Source organism: Littorina saxatilis, linkage group LG3, assembly GCF_037325665.1.
Source record: "Littorina saxatilis isolate snail1 linkage group LG3, US_GU_Lsax_2.0, whole genome shotgun sequence".
Taxonomy (NCBI): domain Eukaryota; kingdom Metazoa; phylum Mollusca; class Gastropoda; order Littorinimorpha; family Littorinidae; genus Littorina; species Littorina saxatilis.
The window spans coordinates 11,016,546-11,034,983 of NC_090247.1; the positions used below are offsets into that span (position 1 = coordinate 11,016,546).

Sequence of the window (18,438 nt, forward strand, 5' to 3'; positions counted from 1 at the left end):
AATGCAACAGAGACCACAGGCATCAATGCAACAGAGACCACAGGCATCAATGCAACAGAGACCACAGGCACCAATCTTATCTAACCAACAACAGGGACCACGGGTAACCATGTTACCTAACCAACAACAGGGACCACAGTCACCAATGCAACAGAGACCACGGGCAATCATGTTACCTAACCAACATCGGAGACCACAGGCACCAATCTCACCTAACCAACAACAGAGACCACGGGCAATCATGTTACCTAACCAACATCAGAGACGGCAGGCACCAATTTCACCTAACCAACAACAGAGATCACAGGTACCAATGTCACCAGACAAGCAACAAAAACAAGGGGTACCAATGTCACCAAGAGTGCCTGTTAGTCCTTACAAGACGTCAGCGGCTAGACCAGTCGGGGATAGAGTGCCTGTTAGTCCTTACAAGACGTCAGCGGCTAGACCAGTCGGGGATAGAGTGCCTGTTTGTCCTTACAAGACGTCAGCGGCTAGACCAGTCGGGGATAGAGTGCCTGTTAGTCCTTCCAAGACGTCAGCGGCTAGACCAGTCGGGGATAGAGTGCCTGTTAGTCCTTACAAGACGTCAGCGGCTAGACCAGTCCGGGACACAGTGCCTGTTAGTCCTTCCAAGACGTCAGCGGATAGACCAGTCGGGGATAGAGTGCCTGTTAGTCCTTACAAGACGTCAGCGGCTAGACCAGTCGGGGATAGAGTGCCTGTTAGTCCTTCCAAGACGTCAGCGGCTAGACCAGTCGGGGATAGAGTGCCTGTTAGTCCTTCCAAGACGTCAGCGGCTAGACCAGTCGGAGACACAGTGCCTGTTAGTCCTTCCAAGGCGTCAGAGACTAGACCAGTCGGGGACACACCACCGTCCCCAGGGCGCACACAGGGAGTGGAACCTAGGGCCAGGACTGACAGAAAACGCGGACAGGACGTTACCTCACCACGTGCTGACCCCGACCCCTGTCAAGGAATTTCCTCTGCCGGTGACCGTGTCACAGTTTGTCCTGCCAAGAGACCCCGGCTGTCCGTAAGTGGTTCTGTCATTGTCAGTTATCACAAGTTAACGTACACTTTCACCTCGTTCTCCTAGAATATTAGAACTTAGACTTGCCTCAGTCAATGTCAGCTCTCACCAGAGACAAATAATTCCTATTGGAGGGGACAACAATGACATGTTTTGGTTGTGCCAGTTGCCGCTCAGTCGGACCACACATATGAACACCTCGTACAGAGCGAAGAGTCTGAAGAATCCGTTATTGTCAGTGACGACGAAGAGGACCAAGTGCCGTGTGGTCCTTCCAAAATGTCAGAGGCTAGACCAGTCGGGGATCGAGTGCCTGTTAGTTCTTACAAGACGTCAGCGGCTAGACCAGTCGGGGATAGAGTGCCTGTTAGTCCTAACAAGACGTCAGCGGCTAGACCAGTCGGGGATAGAGTGCCTGTTAGTCCTTACAAGACGTCAGCGGCTAGACCAGTCGGGGATAGAGTGCCTGTTAGTCCTTACAAGACGTCAGCGGCTAGACCAGTCGGGGATAGAGTGCCTGTTAGTCCTTCCAAGACGTCAGCGGCTAGACCAGTCGGGGATAGAGTGCCTGTTAGTCCTTACAAGACGTCAGCGGCTAGACCAGTCGGGGATAGAGTGCCTGTTAGTCCTTACAAGACGTCAGCGACTAGACCAGTGATTTTTCATGGTGTTGTGTAATTTTTAAATTACAAAGGAATAGATATGTAAGACAGTTTCAAGCGAGCTATCTTTCGCGGATGTATATACTGTGCAAACAACTCTAAAGTGTCACGTGATTATCAACTGTTACTTCGGTGCACGCCGGTGCAGACGAGTTTTTCTGTAACCAGTTGAGAGTGATGCAACCATATATCACGGTCTCCTTCCGACAGCAGTCTCAACATTTCGACTTGTTTAATTTGACCTTAGAACGATGTCTTTATCATAACTGTGAAGAACAGAACGGAGATCACTGTCGAAGTCGGCCAATCTGCAATCATTTTTGTCTCGCAAACACTGATCTCAAATTTAGATCATGCTCGCGAAAAACATATGGGAGATAACTCTGTATTCTTGTTTTGATAGATTCGGGCAATAATTTAGCATGCTGTCAGAGAGAAACTGGCGATAGCCGTGGAGCGATGATTATCAGAATGTAATCTGCCCTGTTGGTGGTGAAATTTACTTTTACACTGTTTTGAATAATTAATCCCTTCCGCCCTTTGAACGAATAACAAAATTCAGAATCAAAAATGCTTCGATTTCCAGACAGAGCCACAACAGCCAATCTTCAGCCGGTCATGGCAGTTCCAGGAATCTTTCTCTTCTGGAGGTGGCCAGCTTCAGGGAGCAGATTCTGACGTCGTTCTGTCCCTACCTGAAAACGCCATAGTCGCAGACTCACAACGAGTGACAATCTACGGAGCTGTCTCAACAGATCTGGACAGTGTGCAGGAAAAGCTGAAGCTCTGTGAGGAGGAAGTAATCAGCAGCCCGGTGGTGGAGTACTTTGCTGGAGAGATGTTCTCGTTCAGAGACACCGTGTGCATCTCCCTGCCTCATTTCCTGCCCCCAGGTGTCGCTGAATGTGAAATTAAAGTGTATCAGGCTCACCAAGACGACGAAGGAAAGATATATACCGAACTGTTGAGATGCTCTGCCGACACAGAACCCAAAAGTGACAAACGTGCAGCTGAGGAAAGCACAGACGTCGTTGCCCTTGGAGATGCCACGAGCGTGGGGACATTTTGCTTGTCCAAGGACAATAGAATAAACATTCTGACCCGCCATTTTACTGGGTACTTTTGCACCGTCTGCAGAAAACAGCTGGATCCATATCTGATCGCAATTCGCCTGTATGGAGAACATGTTCGGAGACTCACTCAAGAAGTGGATCTGAACCTGTTCATTGGGGATCAGAGGCTAAACATCCGTGACTTCCGCAAGGTAAGTCTCCTCGTCTTCGGGGTAAATTAACACCTTACTAATGATGTCTAACCTCCACTTCTGTATTGGAACATTTTACGTTGGAGCTAAATAAGATCGAGGTAAGAGTTTTTCTTGGGCGAAACTCTCCTCGACTCCTGCATACCGGCCCACAGCTTAAAGGCACAGTGAGCCCCCCGTAAACCATCACAGATACTGTCAGGCTTTTACACAGAGTACAAACACCTTTCCATTTGAACGCTCACCAAACGGGAACATCCTAGGTGCCCTCCGTAAAGAGCGAGCAATTTTCAAAGAATTTATTTTTGCGTGGTTTATCTTACCCCTGAGCCATCGTGAACCCGTGTGATCAAGTTTCCCTTTTTCACAATGTAGTCGTCAGTTAGTAATTTGAATGCGACTCGCTGTGAGCTTATCTGCAATAGCACGTTATTAAGTACCTCTGACTATGCACGAAACAAACGGCTGTGGTTCACAAGAACTCTAGCGATGGCTTTTGACTGTTCAGAGGAACTGGCGATAGGTATAAACCGTCGTCTGCTACGAGAACCACGACCTTGCGTGACCCTGCTTCTGGGCTTTTCTTTTTTCAATTTGTCAAAACTTCGAATTGTACTGATCTTGTCTTGATGAAAAAAGAATTCTTTTATGATTTAAGAATGTTTGTGTAACAAGCTGTCAATTTATTATTTAGATTTTAAAAGTTAGGTCTAGCGCCAAAACGCACCACGGTCCGATTGTCTCTGAGACAATCCGCAAAATTAATTCTTTAAAAATTGCTCGCTCTTTACGTAGGGCACCTAGGATGTTCCCGTTTGGTGAGCGTTCAAATGGAAGGTTGTTTGTAGTGTGTGTAAAAGCCTGACAGTACTCTGTGATGGTTTACGAGAGGCTTACTGTGCCTTTAACTGAAGATGAATAAACTTTGATTTCTGTTTCTATTCCGCACAATAGTTAACTAAAACTGAACTTTCAATTTCAATCTGCTGAAACAGGTGTTGTTAATACGTGAAAGAAACTTAATTCCCATATGTGCGGTTGAGATCAGGATAATGGACCAACACGGTTGAGATCAACATTCTGATTTTGTCGAGCTCTAAGCAGATTATTTTCTAAGCCATAGCATAATTATGCACACAAAGTCTTTCGGGGTCTTATTGAGCAAACAATATGATGTCTGATACATATATAATTCTTACTGATACTTCTATACTGTTTATTTTACGCATATGTACAATTGATGGTTAAATACGTTTTGTTAAGGAGGAGCATGCTTGTGCGTGTGTGCTGTTGTGGGTTTTGTGTGGGGAATGTATGCGGGCGTGCGTGAGCGTGTGTGTGCCTGAGATTGCAAGCGATGTTTGTTTTAGCGTGCATTTTGCATTTGGAAGGGTGTGCATGGATTGATTGATTGTACTCTGGCCAAAACGTACATGTCCCTAGTGTACTGCACATGATTGAAATAAAGTCTTATGTCTTATGTCTTATGTCTTAAATTTCACCACAATTATATGTTAGTTAATTTTGCTTTGGATGATTAAGATTGTGGTAATGAACATTAAATTATTGTGCCCATTTACTGTTATTGTTTCAAAGTGAAACTCAAAGTAATAAAAAGCCATCAGGAGTGATCTGCCCCTGGCTACCAGCGAGCAGCGAGATTTTGAGCTCTCCCTTTTTTCATCCAAAAGTTCTTCCTTCGTTCCTATATGATGGACATTCCAGGACTACCAGTTGCCTTAGAGTCAGTTCTGCAGACTCTGGCCATGAAGTGCTCCCTGTCTTCATGGGACGTGCACGGCAAGGGGAAAACAACGACACTCGTCTTGAGATGGGACAGTGACTCAGCATCCGCCATTGGGAAACCCGAACCAGTCACTTTTGCACGCTACCGACGCAAGTCACCGAGCGAACTCAGGCGAGACACGCAGCGTGCGGCGACAAGACAACATCAGGTCAAAGGTCAGTCACACGACGTAAACATAAACAGTGACAGCATTACAAGTGTGGAACAAAACGCTGAGTCCGGTGTTGTTGACAATGTGTTTGAGACCCCACCCAGTCAGACGGCACAGCGCCCTGATTACAACAACACCGACAATTACACGCAGGAACCGCCTGATTCTGCAATGGATCAAGACCCTGATTCAGATAAAACGTTGTGTGACACCAGCGACACGGATTCAGAGAACGACGAGTTCCTTCAGTATTGGGAAGATCGGCGCGATACTGTAACCCATTATTTGTCTTCACTCAAGCCTAAGGAAAGAGAGGCAGTCTTAGAGTGTGCCGTGACACCTGTTGTGAGAAAAGTTGTCCTTGATCATCGCTATGGACACCACTGTCTGTATGCATTGACTGACCGGATGGTGTTTCAGTATGGACTGAGAGAAGGTGTTGTGGACAACTGGTTTTATTTTACTGAAGAAACTGAAGACACTGATCTACAATACAGCATTATCCTTGGCTGTCTCAGACGATGGTGCGATGTTGACCCGCTCAGGTACGCCGATCAGATAGAAAGAATGAAACAACACATCGAGGCGTGTTGCCATGTCATGCTAGACTGCAGTGGCACACAGTGATGGTGAGCCGACCACGCCTACATAACACGCCTGACGCTGCTGACGGACACTTCACGGACTTCACGTTCCACCAGGAACACTCTTCTTCGTTGACCCAGATCTACACTATTCGCTTTGTTGAACTTTCCCCAACTGTGCCTTCGTGAAAAATATCGAGAAAAAACTCTGTTGACAAACAAACGAACAATAAACAATAACATGGCATACCATGCTTTTCGACTAACGGTACATATGTCATTGTTGTCCTGTCGCGTTTCTTTCTTTTTTATTTTCTTTTCTTTTTTTCCTTTTGCTTTTTTTCTCTTGTCGAAAAGGTTGTAAGCTGAAAGAATAATAAAATTTAAAAAAAAAAATAAAAAAAAAAGCCATCAAGACGAATAGTTATCAATATAAAGTCAAGCATTATTTGTCAAACATTCTTGAGAATTTTGCCCCTGACTTTGAACGCAGCTTTCCAGAATGATACTGTTTTAAGGTCATAACAAGTTATGTTTAAGAGTACAGGCAATGAATAGCTATTACAAAAATACATGTTTGAATCCAGAGTAATTTCCCCAATAATACTCATTGTATGGTGCAAAATAAGGGTTTACTTTAATCATTTGTGATTTCTGTCAATTTAAATGGTGGAATTGTCAAATTAACAGCAAATACAGAGCACGTAGCATTTAGGTAGTTATTTTTACCAAAACGACACATTTACTAATTTCAAACAAAAATTCACGTTGCATTCACGTGGAATTTACGTAAACACGCTACGTAATTTCCACCAAACCACAACCACAACCAAAAGTTTACGTTGCATTCACGTGGAATTTACGTAAAAACTCAACGTAATTTTCACCAAACCACAACCAACTACAAAATCACGTTGTGTGATCGTAGAATTTACGTAATTTTTGTACGAACCAAAAATTCACGTTGTATTCACGTGGAATTTACGTAAATTAATCGCAACGTTATTTCCACCAAACAAACACCATAACCAAAAATTCACGTTGTATTCACGTTAACTTCAGGTAAAATGCAATGTTGTCTTTCAACGTTATTTCCACGTGATTTCGTCCACACTAATCTACGTAAATTTTACGTTGAAATGCAACGTAAACCCAACGTTGGCCAACGTAAACACAACGTGAATACAGTGTAAACGTGTTTGCTGGGTAAGGCCCTAAAGGTACAGACATCATTCTTCTCAGGCAAACCTTAATTGTGTACAGGTTTGCGAAACAGCAATGACATGCACATGGCGTTACGTAAGAAGGAGTTGACCCACTTTTGTTTTATGAAAAAGGACTTGAGGTGACCCTCTAGTGATCTCTAGTGCGCCGTGCTGTTTTAACGCTAATAGCCAAACCGCCTTAACGTGTCACGAGCTCAATTCTAAATTCAGAGGAAGTGAAGTAAGATTACATCCTCCAAATCCAATTGAGTGGAAACAGAGAAAATATTCTTGACATACTAGAAACTTATCTTTGCAATGGGTTTTCTGCTATCAAGAAACAAATCAATAATTCTCAAGAATTAGTGGACAGACTGCATGTGTATGTGTATTTTTCAGCATTCTTTTATTGAACGTGTGTGTGTGTGTGTGTGTGTGTGTGTGTGTGTGTGTGTGTGTGTGTGTGTGTGTGTGTGTAGACGGTGATACCAGACGCTACAAAGGAGCAAACGTTCGTTGCATGCCAGACACTTGCGCCAGTTCCTGCTGACGACGTTGCCAGCGTTCAACTTGGGGTATCACTAGGTTTCCTGGAGGATGCCCAGACGGTCTGGGTGCACAAAAGAAGACCTGGAGGTGCACCATTGTTTCCAGCACAGAAGGTATGCATAGTCAAGATTGTCGTGTACGCAAGAATAGGGTGCATATCTGACCCACCAAAGAAAATGAAGGTTTGACAAGACTTTGTTTCATGATGATAACTATCTTGTTTTCTTGCAAAGAAGTTTCATTTTGTGTGTGGTAGTCCTTCTCTCTTTAGTTAACCGTTAGGCCTAATTAGAGCGAATTAGCTTGGATATAGACATTGAGCTAAAAATTCAGTACAGAAAAAAATCACTACTGGTCCATATGAGGAGCCTGGGCGTATAATAATCATGGACCAGTGAAGAGTCCTTCACGAATCACTTTTAAAAGCCCCCTATACTTCAAAATAACATGATACAACTTAGTGTGCAAGTCAGACTAATTCAGATATACTTTAGATTTTCTGTTTCGATTTGACTAGAACATTCTTTGAAGCCAGGAAACTAACGAAACTTATCAAGAACAGAGAGAAAATAAATGAAATTATATAACTTCCACAAAAAGACGACTAGTTGATATATTTTTGAAAGCTCGAGTGCTAGTTATAGGTTATTTTCAGCAAGCTTCTTAATGGAATAATGAAACCAGCCTTTAGCTTTTATTTTCTTCATCTTGCTGAAGGTGGTCCATATTAGAGGACATAGGGAAAGGTTGCCTAATATGGACCGGCGCCTAATATGGACCACCTCCTGTTCTGACAAACTAAAGGCGCTAATCTGTTTTATTCGCTGTATTTACCCTCTTTGAATAATGTCAAAACATGGTTAAAATGGTTGAGGCAATAGGTGCCAATGTTTGAGGCAGATCCGAGTGCTGGTTTACATTTGCTGGAGATGGGAACACGCATGAAAAATTATCGATAACCGTCAGTGGTGAGTACACTAGCCGTGGAGATTAACAGTCCTGGGAGGGTTTTTTAGAAGTTAATAATATAATGAAGAGTAATACACTGAAGTTAGGGTGATCTAAAATAAATAATTTTCGTAAGAAGCAGTATACAAGGAAAACCGACAATTGTCCATGGTTTAATGTTACATGTGAGAAAAAGAGACTGTACATAGAAGAATGAAGACTGCCCTTTCGCGTGAGCTCCGCAACAAAACAGGAAGTAAATAAGCAATTTAAAAGATATCAATCAGACCTTGTAAACAAAATTAAAAAGCCATGACCCAAAATCATATCGGAAGATTATTAATGGAACCCGATGAGATGAAGATGAAGAATTACCAAAAGTCTCTTCTGACTTTTGTTGAAACATTTTAAAGGTATGTTTTCAGCAGATGAAGATGAAGTTAATGACAATGAATGTAATTTAAATGAAATGGTACAACTCGCTTAATGTGTTGTCTGAATACTGCGATCAGTGGAATTTGCGGGTGAACGCCTAAAAAACGAAAATAGTTGTTTTTTCAAGAGGTAATTAAAATCCGAAAATTGCCATTAGACTCAAGACTCATGACTCAAGACTCAAAATGTTTACTGTCCCCATAAAAACAAGGAAAATTGCCTTACAGTGTCAGGCGATCACAGACATAAAAACATCACATGTATTAAGAATTAAACGATTGCACTTAAAACTAATAACTCTAGCCCGCTTCATATTTGCTGTAAACTTAGAATTAGAATTGCATTAAAACACATGTAAACATCCTGAGCGTCTCTCGCAGCACTCACACTTACATTATTTAAATATAAAGATGAATTAGTTGAGGTCGTGTTTGATTTTCAACATTTTTTAATTGTAATAAGAAGTTTAATAAAAGACAAAAATTGTTATATGATAAGGCCTATTGAGCAATGTTTAGTTTGTTAAAGAAGTGTAGAAAATTGTCGCTGTCCATAGATATTCAAATTGAATTGTTTGATAGAATAGTTGCACCGATCATGTTATATGGTTGTGAAGTATGGGGCCCAAATTTGGTAAATTTAGCAACAAAATTGCAACTTCGTTTTCAAAAGATTATGTTGAAATTGAAAAATTCGACCCCAACGTGTATGGTATTAGGCGAATTAGGCAAATTTCCACTAGATGTCTAAGTTAAAAATAGAATATTTCGATTTTGTTTTAAATTGGTGTATTGTAATAATAGTAATAAGTTTTCAAATGTATTGTATCCTTTTTTGCATCGCCTCTATAGATGTAAATAACATGTATCCATATGAAGCACCCTATTTAAAACATGTTGAAACAACTTTAAATGCTCTTGGTCTTAGTGGTTTTTGGCATGACCAGTTTAATTTACGATGTTCCGAAAAATGGTTTAAATTGAAAACGTTGCAATGCCTAAAAGATCAATATAGGCCTATACAATCGTGGTTTTCAGAATTAAATGAAAAAGAAGCTTGTTTGAATTATAGATTATTCAAAGATACATTTACCAATAACCTAGCCCTCTCATTTTTACGCTTTAGAACATTAAATCATAAATTGCCAATACAGAAAGGCCGAATGTTAAATATACCACATAACGAAAGAATATGTGTTAAATGCCAGTCTGGAGAACTCGGAGATGAATTTCATTATATATTTCAGTGTAATTTTTATAAAAATTTGAGGAAAAGGTTGTTACCATTGTATTTTCGTAGAAATTCAAATGCAGTCAAATTTAAACATTTATTTGAATTAACAAAAAACCGAAAGTTATTGAATTTGATACATGTTATTACGAGTATTTTGAAAGAGTTCTGATTATTTGATCACGTTTTTTTTTTTATTAAAACAAAACCGAACACAGAAACATATACATTCCTGTTAAAAAAATGTATGATTACAATCATTTAGTGATGAATTAGGCTTGATTTATACTCACGGAATAAAATAACTTAACATTGTTTAAAATTTAATATCTCAAAATCGGAAAAAGTTACAGGAGTGATTTTGTACCAACGTAAAGCTTGTTCAATTGCTCATTATGGGCAAAAAACCGGAATAGTCTGGCTTGTTCCGTTTTTTTGCAATTTGAGCTCAAAGACGCATGGTGTCATTTTGGAGTTTACAAACTTAGCACTGTGTGTTTGACAGCGCTGTGCGTGCACTGGTTGATCGCAGCCGCAATTAAATTACACAGGAGCAGTGAAGGTTAGCCTCAATACGTTTATTAACAAAACAAATTTCATTGTGAAGTCGAAATTCGATCAACAATAACCAACAAGTGGCCAAAAAAAATCGCGACTTTTCATAAAGTGCGAAGGTTAGCCTCAATACGTTACCGTTATTTTGCTGGTACCTTCTTCGCCACAAGGCAACTGATTGCCTGGTCACTCCGAATCTCCAAGCAACATCAGTATAAGTCATCCCTCCTCTCAACATCCCTATTGCGACGAGTCTATCGTTCACACACGTTCGTGGCATGGTGAAAGAAAAAGACAGAGTGGACAGTTTTGGGCAAAGAGAAAGAAACATTTTAGTGAGACCTTTGTTCTCACTCACAAACAAACGGACAAACCAAAGGCAGTACTTTCATGCAATATTCGTGGATCAGCAGCAGACCTTTTGCAGGTTTCAAGTACGGGTAGACGTGCCCCGAGAGTCAAAGAGTGCAGGCCTACCTGTTTACAGCACACACAGCGTGCACTGGCTGTCGGCAGCGTCGGCAAGCTTAGGCGTCAGTCTAGTAAACTCCAAAATGACACCATGCGTCTTTGAGGACCAATTGTGAAAAAACTAAGCAACCGAGAACATTCCGGTTTTTTTCCTCTTCTCAGGAATTGATGGTTCTATACTGTTCAAAAAAAGAAACGCATGGTTGCTACTTGCCAAATTTGTTTTATTTTTCGAAAAAATTAACAGAAAATCCAATATTTAGATTATTTGTTTGAAATTTGGTATGGACACAGTTGAATGCACACACAGTTCATTTGCATCTTCAAATCAATCAGTCAATCAATACGATTGGGTGCCGAGGCTGTCAAGTCAGTAGGGGGTGTGACTGCCTTGAGCAGCAACAACTGCCCGGCACCTTCTGGGCATGGACTGGATCAGATGCCGGATATCTTGCTGTGGGATGGTGTCCCACTCCTCCTGAAGTGCCTGCAATAGATCGCGGTGATTTGCCGGCGCTTCTTCTCGCCTGCGCATACGTCTGTCCAATTCATCCCAGAGGTGTTCTATCGGGTTCATGTCTGGCGACATGGATGGCCAGGGAAGCACCTGGACATGGTGGTCGGTGAGGAACTGGGTGGTGAGTCGTGCTGTGTGCGGGCGAGCGTTGTCCTGCTGGAATATGGCATCCTGGTCAGCCAGAAGAGGAAGGGCGTGTGGGCGCAGAATTTCCTCCACGTATCGCTGGGCAGTTATGCGCCCTTGGACGTGCACCAGGGTGCATGCTCCTTCCAGCGGTATTGATCGCCCCCCACACCATGACGCCTCCACCACCATGAACGGGTGCCTCATCCACACAGTTGGGCGCGTAACGTTCGTTTACTCTCCGGTAGACCCTCCTCCGACCATCATGTCGCTGGAGCAGGAAGTAGGACTCGTCGCTGAACCACACGTGTCTCCAGTGATTCCGGACGGTCCAGCGAAGGTGCTGGTTGCCCCACTGCACTCGGTTCTGGCGATGGCGGCGGGTGAGGACAGCTCCTCTGTGAGGTCTGCGAGCTCTCAAACCAGCTTCATGCAGGCGGTTCCGCACGGTCTGGTCCGATAATCGGTGTGGCCCGGGGAGAGCCTGGACAGAAGATGAGGCCGACAGGAAACGATTCCGGAGGTGGCGGAACCGTATGAAGCGGTCGTGAGCAGCAGTTGTCGCCCTTGGTCTTCCCGCTCGTGGCAAGTCAGCAACGGAGCCAGTGGCTTGAAACCTGACCCACAGTCTACTGATGGTGCTCTGGGACACGTGGAAGTGCCTGGCGATTGCACTTTGACTTTGGCATGCTTGTAAACGACCCAATGCAATTTGGCGGTCTTCTCTGCTCAATCGGGCCATCTTTCGTCGCTGAATTGTCGTCTGATTTCTTTGTGGCGAACAATCCGCTTTTATGGGTTTTGGAAGACATGGTGAGAGCTCAATATTCCCCGAGTTTCACGAGATTACACTGAAGCATGACGAGTGGTCATGCCAAATGAGCAATTTTGACATTGTAGCCACTGATAACGCATGCGTCACGTGCAGAGCTCACTTGTGGCAATGGACGAAAGGTCGACGACCAGATAAACATTTTCTGCAGTTTGGTGGATATCCTTGTAGCCATATAACTAAATTAACCAAATATTACAAGCTATGCGTTTCTTTTTTTGAACAGTATATGATCGTACCACCCCGCTCTCCTGCAACTTTTTCCGATTTTGAGATATTAAATTTTAAAACATGTTAAGTTATTTTATTCCGTGAGTATATTTTCGGTTAATTAGAAGTGTGTCTCATTATTACATATATTTTTTGTCGTGTTTATTGCAATTTTTTTTTAATTCATGTAACCCTAGGTTTTTTTAAAAATAAATATTGACTTGACTTGACCTGGCCTGTGCTAACTTGCCTGTGGTTATTTTTACCCGGAGCGCTGTGCTCGGTGTGTCGCGCTTTTTGTTACCCGCAGCAAAGGAAGCACAGGCCAAGGACAGTTAATCTCCACAGGTTTTTGTCATGTCGATTTTAAGGGTGACCTTGTTTGACAGTCTGTCACGAGATGCCTATACAAAGTACCATCGATCGGACAACTTATATGAACAGCTGACATTATTACCTTTTCGAGCATATAAAGTTCAACTAAAATGAATTGCGTTTTAATGCTTTTCTTATCGTGCAAAATTTGTTGCAATAACTTTTTGGCTAAGTTTAGATCAAATTATCAACTGTCGCGTAAAGAAGACTGGTACGTGTGTTTTTTTAAAGCTTGAGGGTTATTTTCCGCAAGCATCTTGATGCATGGCCAACACTGATAAAATGTAACAATTACAGTCTTAGCTGTGATATTGATCGCAAATTGTGTGTGTAAACAGCAGTGTCTGTGGACAGAAACGAGTCCGGTTTTAGCGTCAAATGTAGAATGAACACTGCCAGAAGTGTAACAAGTCGCATGCAGTGATATGTTCTTCTTCTGCGTTCATGGGCTGAAACTCCCCCGTGCACTCGTGGTTTTGTTTTCCACGAGTGGGTTTTAACGTGCATGATCGTTTTTACCCCGCCATTTATAAATATATACGCCGATTTCATCGAGCGTTCTTGGTAAAATCTTGTTTATATGGCCCACCGATCATTTACATGCATAACAGGATCGCTTTCGTGCGCACGTGGTCTTGTTCTTGCGTGTACACACGGAGGGGGACAACGCGCTAGCAGGTCTTCAAATAAGTTGACCTGGGAGATCGGAAAAATCTTCACCCTTAACCGTCCTGGATGGGCCGGGATTCAAACACTCAACTTTTTTGCGTTCTGTTTCCCTGTGCAGACACTACACCGTATAAAATCAATCTTTTTGCTGAATATAAAAGGGTAACAAATGGTCAGTCATAAAAAGAGGTTTAAAATAAATGGCATCATCACAAAACTCTGCACACACCCGTATCTGCAAAGTTTGTGATTTTTTAACGGATAATATCCATGATCACTCGCAACCCTCCCCTTCCGCCCTCCCCCTCCCCACCCCGTTCCCACCCTCTTCTGCATTTGAATGGTGTGTGGATCTATTGCGAAAATTCATGTATTAGGCTTTTGCCTTTTTACATTTAGTCAAGTTTTGACTAAATGTTTTAACATAGAGGGGGAATCGAGACGAGGGTCGTGGTGTATGTGTGTGTGTGTGTGTGTCTGTCTGTGTTTTTCTAGAACGATTCAGAGTAAACTACTGGACCGATTTTCATGAGTTTCTGGGAATGATATCCCCAGACGTTTTTTTCATTTTTTCGATACATGTCTTTGATGACGTCATATCCGGCTTTTTGTAAAAGTTGAGGCGGCACTGTCACACCCTTATTTTTCAATGAAATTGATTGACATTTTGGCCAAGTTATCTTTGACAAAGGCCGGACTTTGGTATTGCATTTCAGTTTGGCGGCTTTTAATTGATGAGTTTGGTCATTGAAAATCTGAAAATTGCAATTAACATTATTGTTTTATAAAACAATCCAAAAACAATTTTATCTTATTTTTCATTATTTTCTGATTCCAAAAACATATAAATATGTTACATTCGGATTAAAAACAAGCTCTCAAAATTAAAAATATGAAAATTATGATTAAAACACATTTTCCGAAATCGATTTGAAAACAATTTCATCTTATTCCTTTGTTGGTTCCTGATTCCAATAACATATATATATATATATACTAGATGAATACCCGCTTCGCCGGGTAGCCGGCTTCGCCGGGAAGAAGTAGAGCCGAATACCGGGTGAGTGACGCACCGTACGCCGGCTTCGCCGGGTGAGTGGCGCACCGAACGCGATTGACGCCACACGAAGGAAAACTTCTAAAGATAGTAACGGGAATATGGATTGAGCGTTGTGGACAGTGACCTTCTAAAAATAGTAACGGGAATATGGATTGACGCCACACGAAGGAAGGGAGATAAACGCAAAACACTGGAGAAGATAAGGAAGAGTTAGTGGGAATGGATCTGGGAAGATGAACAGAAAAACCAAAATCGGTTCAGCGCTGCGCGCTGAGAGCACGTGTTGAAAATTCTCATCGACCAGGTTGTGTCCGGGGTGTACCTGAATATGCCCACCAAATTTGAAGCAGATCCATCGAGAACTTTGGCCGTGCATCGCGAAGACACAGACAGACACACAGACACACAGACAGACAGACAGACACAAGTCGTATATATATATATAGATGTTTGGATTAAAAACAAGCTCAGAAAGTTACAGAAAGAGATACAGAAAAGCGTGCTATCCTGCTCAGCGTAACCACTACCGCGCTTTTCTGGCTTGTCAATTTCATTTCCATTGCCCGGTAGCTCAGTTGGTAGAGCACTGGACTTGTGATCGGAAGGTCGCTGGCTCGAATTCGGGCCGGGACGGACACGGGTCAACTTTATGTGAAGACCCAGAGACGAAAGCCATGCGACTCCGTTGCTGCTAGCTTTCCACTGGGAGGAAGCGACCCGAATTTCCCAGCGATGGGACAATAAATTAATGAACATTTAAAAAAAAAAAAATTGCCACGAGTGGTGGACTGACGATGCTACGAGTACGTATACGGTCTTGGTGACAAAGTGCAGTGCGTTCAGTTTCATTTTGTGAGTTTGACAGCTTGACTAAATGTATTTTAATTTCGCCTAACGCGACTTGTTGTTGTGGCAGAGACTGGACCTACTGGGGTTTTCTCCATGTTGCTGCAAGGAGCCAAAAAGGGTTGAATGGGCCCTGTACCTACCAACGGGCACAGATGGACCACAGTGGTTTGAAGGCTTCATTGATATTGGCTTCGTCAAAAAGAGCGACACTTCGTTTCAGTTCCTACCGACACCCAGTTTGGAAACGCTGAGACCTCAATTGCGTGTAAGCTTTCATTATCTGTGAATTCCTGCAAACATGGATTCTCTCTCTCTCTCTCTCTCTCTCTCTAGTTCTCTCTCTCTCTCTCTCATCAAAGTCAGCGGTGCTGTTTTCTTTGAGTTAAAACAGGCATTTGACCTCGTACATCATTTCATTTTATCACAGATACTACAGTTGTATGTGAGAAATGATTCAGTGTGTACCCCTTTTGGAATCATCGCAGGAAAATAACATCTCATTATGGACAAAAGACTTACTCTTGGAATAAATCTTTTCGGTTTATATTAGTGGAGTTACTATGTCTTCTTTTTTTTTTTTTTTACAGTTGATAAACGGAAACGAGACACACGGCACACAGACAGATCCGGCTATGGCCGAGGACACATACGTCAAGCGATTCCATGGCCACCTTCGTACCTCTGTGGCAGCAAGAGCTACTTCATCCTCAGTTTCCCCGCCAGATACAACAGCTGAGGGCCCGTCAGAAACAGCTGCCTCCCAGTCAGTTTCCTCGCCTGATACAGTAGCTCCGGGACGTCTGGTACGGCAAGATTCCTCACAGATAGCAGCCAACGCCAGCAGTCGAGAACTATGGCACACCACAAGTCAGGAAACGGTTCAAAACACTACGGTGTTCAATTATTGCAGCTTCAGGTTAAACAGGAACAGAAACACGCACAACAACAACATTAAAAATTTGCAAGAGATGAACTTTGACAACAACTACAACTCGCACGCAGAGCCAGGGAGGGCTGTGGATGATACATCCTTCCAAGAGGCTACAAGTCTGGGTCTTGAAGAGATCATGGAGGGATCTCTGGCACTGATGGTGCCAGAAGAGCGCTTGGAACCGTTGGAGACACAACCACACGGAAACGAGAGTGAACCTGAAGATGATATGGAGTTCCAAGAGCCTGAGTAGTTCAGGCACTCATCGCGGAAACTAAAAACAGTGAGACGCAATACGCGAGGAGCAAGGCTTTTGGTGCCTTGTGGCGCGGTACAGTCAGAGGGCGATTTTAAGGGTGGCCATCGCATGCTTCAGAAACTTTGAAGCTGTGCGTAGCCTGATGAACATTTTGTATTTGTCTGTTCAAAAAGGAATTCAGATTTGCCCTCTTCTCCACCTCCGTATTTATGGACCTCAATATATTAAGCATTTAAATACATGTACTAACGCGAAAAAAACTCAGAACCAAACACTCTCGCCCTTAAAGATGTAAAAAAAGAAAAAAAAGAAAAAATGGTGTAAGCGTGGCAGACGTGTTTGTATCAGCTATGCTGTGCTATATTTGTTTTTCTGTCCCCAGAACTAGAGTCTATTTGGGACATAACATGGTTATATGCTAAGCGTTGTATCACGCTATGCTAACTTGGTTTTTCTGTCCCCAGAACTAGTGTCTATTTGGGACATTAAGTGGTTATATGTGTCAGTTACCATGTCTTGAATGTATTGTCTGTGCTGAAGAGACACGATACAGGTGTAACGATTTGTTAGATTGTATTTGTTTCTGGGCTCGTTAGTTGTTTTTTGTTATTGTTTTGTTGTTGTTGTTTTAAAGGACGTATTGTTGAGCAGTTTTTAACATATTATTCCGACGTCAAATGTTTGGTTCAAACGCGCGTCCCAGTGAATTTAAGTGCCGGAACACAACAATCACCTTTGGATGCGACGGCCAGTCAAACAGGGTTGAGAAGTTAAAGGCAGAGTAAGCCTCCCGTAAACCATCACAGATACGGTCAGGCTTTTACACACAGTACAAACACCCTTTCATTTAAACACTCACCAATTGAGAACATCCTAGGTGCCCTCCGTAAAGAGCGAACAATTTTCAAAGAATTTATTTTTGCGTGGTTTACCCCTGAGCCATCGTGAACCCGTGTGATCCAGTTTTCCCTTTTCACAATGCAGTCGTCAGTTAGTCATTTGAATGCGACTCGACGTGAGCTTATCTACAATAGCACGTTTTTTATGCACGAAACAACGGCTGTGGTTCACAAGAACTCCAGCGGTGGCTTTTGACTGTTGAGAGGAACGGCGATTTGCACTGATAAACCGTTGTCTGCTACGACCCTTGCGTGACCCTGCTTCCGGGCTTTTCTTTTTTTAAACTTTCACAACTTCGAATTGTTCTGATCTTGTCTTGATGAAAAACGAATTCTTTTATGATTAAAGAATGTTTGTGTAACAAGCTGTCAATTTATTATTTAGATTTTTAAAGTTAGGTCTAGCGCAAAAACGAGGCGCCGTTGTTGTTAACGGAACAAGTCTACGAAAATAAATTCTTGGAAAATGTCTCACGCTCGACAGAAAGCAGCCAGGATGTTCCCGTTCGGTGAGCGTTCAAATGGAAGTATGCTTGTACTGTATTTAGACGCTCGGGGAGCTCTGTGATGGTTTACGGGAGGCTTACTGTGCCTTTAAGAGGTAACTTAATAGCGCTATTCAAACTGCCATGGTTACTCGAAGGTTCCCAAGAACATTCAAGGAGACCGCAGCAGTCAGAACCCATCACAAACAGAACTCTACAATTCAGAGATGTCGGCAACGTTGAAGAACAGTCGAGCTATAAATAGCTTGCGTTCTTCAACAGCAGACAACTGCAGAGTCAGCTGTGAAGGATAACGCAGTAGTCTCGATCCC

The 18,438-nt window shown here is 42.7% G+C and overlaps 1 protein-coding gene across 1 annotated transcript; it reads left to right on the plus strand.

The window, feature by feature from the left end:
* On the plus strand, positions 1–17,229 carry LOC138961594 (uncharacterized). The gene is made up of 5 exons (XM_070333252.1): positions 1–1,036; positions 2,282–2,959; positions 7,186–7,368; positions 15,600–15,797; positions 16,120–17,229. The coding sequence occupies exons 1-5, from the start codon at positions 2–4 to the stop codon at positions 16,714–16,716; spliced, it is 2,691 nt and encodes an 896-aa protein (XP_070189353.1). The 5' UTR covers position 1; the 3' UTR covers positions 16,717–17,229.
* The last annotated feature ends 1,209 nt before the right edge of the window (positions 17,230–18,438 follow it).